The sequence below is a fragment of the Solanum verrucosum genome, unplaced genomic scaffold, assembly GCF_900185275.1.
Source record: "Solanum verrucosum unplaced genomic scaffold, falcon-dt-bn FXZP01000306.1, whole genome shotgun sequence".
In the NCBI taxonomy this organism is placed as follows: Eukaryota; Viridiplantae; Streptophyta; class Magnoliopsida; order Solanales; family Solanaceae; genus Solanum; species Solanum verrucosum.
The window spans coordinates 812,503-819,007 of record NW_026020398.1 but is presented as its reverse complement, the minus strand read 5'-3'; the positions used below and the strand labels follow the sequence as shown (position 1 = coordinate 819,007).

Genomic DNA, 6,505 nt, shown 5'->3' with positions numbered 1-6,505 from the left:
AAATTTGTACGGAAGCCATATCACCAAGAAATCTATGGGCTAAAACACACGAAAAATTGAGAAATTTGTCTTATTCATATTGAGTGGCCCTTAAATGCGAAAAAAATGGTGTGGATCATGGTGAGGCTATATGAATTGTTCCACAGGTCCTTACGGATGGTTTTGTAAAGGTTTTGGGGAAAAATATCTAGAAGTCATATCACCAATAAATTCATGTGCTAACATATAAAGAAACTGAAAAAAAATGTCTAATTCCTATTGAGTGGCCCCTAAATGCTAAAAAGGTGGTGTGGATCATGGTGAGGCTATAGAAATTGTTCCTTAGGTCCTTACAGATGGTTCTGTAAATGTTTTGGAAAAAAAGTGCTCGAAAGTCATATCACCAAAAAATTCATGAGCCAACACATAAAAAATTGAGAAAATCGCCTATTTTTTGTTGAGTGACCTAATTACAAAAAAATGTGACATGGATCATGGTGAGACTATAAATATTGTTCTCCATGTCTTTATGGATGGTTTCGTAAAGACTTTGAAAAAAAAGTATCTGATAGCCATATCACCAAAAAGTGTGTATATATATAAAAAAATTGAACAAAAGCGAGTCTGAATGAGTATACTTAGGTGTGGAGCATTCCGAGTCTTTGCTTCAGGATTTGTTCATGCGCATCTCCTTACTTTATAGCAGTTATTGCTCCGATTACAGAAGGTATAGCTCTCGCCTCAACTTTTTCTTTGAAATCGGAGACTGTCCCAATTTCCTAATGAGATAGGCAAGTGGAGGGAGAACTAGACGTATATTTCTAGACAAAGATAGGTTAAAATGGATAGCTTGCGGATGGGATTGATGGGATAGATCCCTATAGCAGAAGGAGGTAGGAGGTAGAACCGGGGGAAGAATTATGGCTATATAGGTCCTCTAGCTCTGCCCCTAAATCCAACCCACAAAAGGAGAAATAAGATTCTTATTCTCATTTATTTACTGTTCTTTTGTTAATGAGTGAAAAGATCCTTCCATATTTAAGAAGATATCTCAAATGAACCTTTATGTACAAATGAACTATCCAAAATGTTTCAATTTCTACTAGCTACAAGTTATGAACATTTTGTATACTAAGTTTTGACTTAATTATGTAAAAACACACATACACAATTCTTAATAAACAACTGGTAGATAAGGTACAAAACAAGTTACTCAAAAGCATCAAATCGAGTTTACAAAAGACATACAAATGAAAGGTAATTAACAAAATGCAACAAGAAGTTTTCTCCTTGCAAAATTTGAATATTTAAGCAAAGGAGAAACTGAAATATTGTACATTTTTAATGCACTAACTCAACTATGAGTGTGCTCGAGAATAGTTCAAAACCATGACAAATTCTTGGGCAGAAGCTCCAACTTTTGCTAAATTTTTTCCAGAGTTAGGTCCTACACGTAACCACAATTCTGCTAGATTTTTTAGGGAAAAAGTAGGTTGAATTTGCATTCCTAACATGTGAATCTCCACCTACAAGACAATTTATTATGATTTAAATTAATAATCACGTGTCAAGCAAAAGGTAGATGATAAGTAGTTAATTACCTCGTCTTCACTCTGGAGACTCAATTTGTGTGCAAGGTACTTCTTTATGTAGGAAGACGACTTGTTCACATCCCTATTTAACCAGAAAAGAAGTATAACATATTCATTAAAGTTAACAAGTATTTTGGAAAGTAAAAAGATGTATATAGTATGAAAGAAAATAAAAAATCGGGGGGGGGGGGGGGGGGGGGGGGTTGTTACACTTCCATTAAGTTCTCGTTGTATGAGGTCCAAGGAAGGGCCAGACCATTAGGGTTCATTATACACAGTTTTATTCCGCATTTCTGTAAGGGGTTGTTTTTATAGCTCGAAGTTGTGATATCCTAATCAAATTGCAACAAATTTACCAATAACGTCAAGGCTTCCTTTCCTTTGAGAGAGAACTCAAACAAAAATAAAAAAACAAAATTACCTCTACCAAACTGATTTATGCATGCCAAAATGGCTACTACAGTTTTAATAAAAAAATAAATGAGCAGCATTTCTTATATAGTTGTAAGATATGTTCAGTGTTATTCTCCATCCAGAACTTTGAGAATATATATATATATAGAGGACATAATATTTTTGTAAATATTTAAATGTAATGAAAGACTTACTTGATCTTTATGTAGCGGGAAGAAATTTGTGGTAAGGGTAAAGGGCATGTCCTGGAACAACCATATCTAGTCAATTATTGTCACATAAATCGAAATACAAAGAAGAGTAATACGTAAAATTGAAAGTCATAGAATTAAACTCACTGTTTATCACATGCAACCAAAGTGAACCAAATGGGATGTACTCTTTCATTAACTACTCTTGTACTACCACTGATTGTACCTCCTTTTGTCTCAATAGCAACTTGAACTTGTGCCACATTAAGATTTGTTCCACCACCACCATCACCATCACCATCACCATCACCACCACCGCTAACAGGAGGAGGAGAAAGAGGATTATTTGTTTCTTTTTTTTTTCTTCCACGTCGTCCCTTTTTCCCTTTTCCTTTATCATTATTATTATTATTACTACTTGATGGTGCTTCTATAGCTTGAATAACATCTAATTTTTTAACAACATTTTGTTGTCTAACTCTGTGTTCCTTAACTTTTGGTGAAGGCACATACTCATCATCTTCTTCATCATCATCATTGTCTTCCCCATTTTCATAATCATCAAGATTAAATTGTGGAGTACTACTAATGAACTTTGGAACTGGCTCTTCTGAATTGTCTAAGGTGTCACCTTTTGTTACCAATTTGTTCAATGGTTCCCATAAGTCATTGATCCCATCCAATGGTTCAATACTTTTGTTTTTCTTTGAGGACTCAACAACATAAGCAATACTCTCAACCTTCAACAAGTGATCACAAGAGTTACTACACTTTTCATTCACTAAGAAGATTCAAAGTATTTAGAAAAAAATTAAATGAACAAGAATTCAACATATAGTATACATATAGTGTAATTTTTTGTTAAGAGTTGTCAATTGACTCCCTTTGGATGAGGATAGATCTGCCTCATCGATCTTGATCCAACAGTCAACAAAATGTTTAGAACTTATATATACCTATGTTAAGAATGAGTGTGATCCACATATGTGCATAATTTGAATAAAAAGTATTGATATCAGTTGAACTCACAGAATCCAGCCTAGATTTGGCTCGAATTCCAACCAAGTCAATTACTTTCACCTTGAACATTAACTAGGTGTTCAAACTCTTTAATGACTAGACAAGAAATAATTACCTAATACTAACATATGATCGGCCTATGGTATTCAGACTCTTTAAAAATGTCAATGAATGTGTGTCGGATTCTTCAAAAGTATAGTTTATTTTAGAACAATCCAACTCAAGTACAATGTTAAAAGTAACAACTTAGCATATGACTAATTCATACCTGTTGTTTATGTTGAGTAGCTTTGCCCGAAAGAAGAGGAATGCTTGAACTTTTTGGCTGATTAGTTCCCTTTATCTGATTATATCAATTAAAATTGCATTTTTCATTTTAGTTTGTCCCAAAAAAAAGAATTATTTTTTCCACATAACTACAACTATTACAATCTCTCCCCCCCCCCCCTCAATATCAAATACGTTAAGGTCAGCTTTATGATTCGTCATGACTAAAACATAAAATAGATTTCAATTGTACCTGTTGTTTATGTTGAGCATCTTTGCTCGAATGAAGAGGAATGATTAAACTTCCTAGATGCGTATCTCCATTACTCAGATCAACATCATTAGCATTATTTTGTGAACTTCCTCTTCTTCTTCCTCTTCCTCTCCCCCTTCCAGTACTACTACTCGAAATGTTGTCCTGATTCGAAACTTGATCATCAACAAGTGGTGTAGTATTTACTATGGAAGAAATCAATTTCTCCTTTCTCCTTGAGCTTGTAGCAATCACAACAGGAGGAGGAGGAGGAGGCGATGGATCAATGAGCATTTCGGCACTATAATTAAGATCAATATCCTCACGAGCTAACTTTTTGGGTTCGTTTTTTTTGGATTTTTCTATTAGTCCAAGTTCAATTAATTCTCTTCTTTTACTTGAGAATATGTCTCTTATCCCTTGGAGTTGGTGATCAGGCCTATAAAATTAAGTATTATAAGGTTATATCAATACTTATATTTCACACACATGTATATATATATAATTACAGTTCCTCCTACTAGTTCGAGAGAAGCTAAAGTCAAATCTTGTACTTGTATTTAAAATTTTACTTATAATATGTACTCCATTTGTCTCAAATTATGTGAAAGGGTACAGAGTATGAAGATTGGAACTATGAATTTGGAAACAAATTCTTTAATTTTTTAAAAATAAAATATATATATATATAAACTACACGAAAAATACTCCAAATCAATATAGTTAATGAATCAAAATATGTTTTGTGAAAATTTTGACTCATCAAATAAGAACACTTAAACATAAAAATAGGACTGAAGGAGTATAAACAATGTATCCATACCATCTAATGCTGCAACATGTGCCTATGGTCAACACAAGAAAATCAAAATACTTAATTTGACTAAGAATTTGGGTGCAGATCGTTCAAATTTTAAAAAATAAAATTGCATATTTGAAAATTACACAAAAAAATATTGCAAGTCAATATAGTGAATGATTCAAATGAGAGAAATCTATAGTTAAAGAAAATATTATATGACTCCCCAAATAGTAACGCAACCATGATAAAATGAGACAAAAGAAGGATATAACTCTCTCCATTCCACTTTATGTAATACGATTTTCATGCTTTTTCAATAAAACTTACTTATTGGAAGCTTAAAAAAAAGATATGCATCACTATAATTAATAATTCAAAATATTTAAAGTGGCAAATAATATATACCTGAGTTTATGCAAGGGAGCAACACCTAAATCCATACTGCATTCTGGACAAACATTCCATTTCCCTTTTGATATCTTCCTTGTAATGCATTTCTTGCAAACTGTTAAAAAAATATTTAAAATAAATTAATCAAATTTCATAGAAAAAACCCATAAAAAAAAATAAAAAATTGACATGTAATGAATTAAAAATAAAAAGTGACAAGAAACAAAAAAAAAATTGAACCATATTGAAACAAATTGATCATACAAGAAAGTTAATAAATAAATTGTTTAAATCAAGAAACATAATATGTACTAAGTTCATGTATAAAAAACCTAGATCACATAAACCTTGAAAATGACACAAATTCTATTGGAAATCCTTGGAAAGAACGATTATAAAAAAAAATTAAAAAAATCAAGATCATTAATTCACAAGAACAATTGATTTATCAAAATCCCTAATATAAAAAAAAGAAATCCCCAAAATTATAAATTCAAATTTTAAATTAAAACAAAAACAATGAAAAGAATATTTAAAAAATTAAAAATTTCAAGATCATGAAATCACAAATACAAATGATTTATCAATATCACGCAAATAAAAAATGAACCCCCAAAAACTACATTTCAATTAATTATTTTTTTAAAAAAAAATCATCGGAAAGAACGAAAAAAAAAAGTAAAAATATAAAATTCAAGATCCTCAAATGACAAGAACCAATAATTTATAAATCACTGAAATTTTAAAAAAAAAAAAACAAAACTACATTTGATGATATGCAAAGATAGAAAGATTGTTTCGATAACTCTGCCTCTTTGAGAATAAGAAAAATATCGGAAAGGATGTAACTAAGAAAATAAAAAATTCAAGATTATGAAATCAGAAGTACAAATGATTCATCAACATCACTCAAATAAAAATGAACCCCAAAAAAATTACTATAAATTTATCTTTTTAAGAAAAATCATTGGAAAGAACGAAAAAAAAAATCAAGATCTTGAAATGACAAGAACAAATAATATATCAAAATCTTTGAAACTAAAAATAAAAAATCCAAAAAATTACAGCAACAACAACAACACACACCATTACTCTCACAAAGTAGGGTTTAAGCCTATCGATCGCGGAGATAAAAAGATTATCTCGATAACTCCGTTTCAATAAGAATAATAAAAAACAATGAAAAAAGAACATAACAAAGAAAATCTGAACATCAAGATCATGAAATCACAAATAAAAACAACACCACCACAACAACAACAACACCACTCACCATTACTCTCACAAAGTAGGGTTAAGCCTACCGACCGCGGAGCTAAAAAGATTATCTCGATAACTCCGCTTCAATGAGAATAATAAAAAACAATGAAAAGAACATAACAAAGAAAATCTGAACATCAAGATAATGAAATCACAAATACAAATAAGTTATTAACATCACTCAAATGAAAAAAATAAACCCAAAAAGAAAATCAAAAATTTTCTTACATCTATGACAGCATTCTTCAATAATTGTGACATCTTTGCATAGCTTTTTGCAAATTCTACATGTCAAAACACTCTTCAAACTAGCTAGACGTTTATGAAAATCATCCAT

The 6,505-nt window shown here is 31.0% G+C and overlaps 1 protein-coding gene across 1 annotated transcript; it reads right to left on the bottom strand.

Annotated features, from left to right (window-relative positions):
* Window positions 1-1,337: 1,337 nt before the first annotated feature.
* On the bottom strand, window positions 1,338-6,505 carry LOC125839413 (E3 ubiquitin protein ligase DRIP2-like). The gene is made up of 7 exons (XM_049518394.1): window positions 6,397-6,505; window positions 4,924-5,023; window positions 3,717-4,155; window positions 2,324-2,916; window positions 2,180-2,230; window positions 1,581-1,653; window positions 1,338-1,505 (listed from the first exon to the last, which is right to left on the bottom strand). The coding sequence occupies exons 1-7, from the start codon at window positions 6,503-6,505 to the stop codon at window positions 1,338-1,340; spliced, it is 1,533 nt and encodes a 510-aa protein (XP_049374351.1).

Coding starts and splice junctions, on each gene's coding strand:
- LOC125839413 (XM_049518394.1), bottom strand. CDS start 6,505: ATGGATGATTTTCATAAACGTCTAGCTAGTTTGAAGAGTGTTTTGACA. Junction 5,024..6,396: donor TGAAGAATGCTGTCATAGAT/GTAAGAAAATTT, acceptor TTTTTTTAACAG/TTTGCAAGAAATGCATTACA. Junction 4,156..4,923: donor GCTCCCTTGCATAAACTCAG/GTATATATTATT, acceptor TTAATTTTATAG/GCCTGATCACCAACTCCAAG.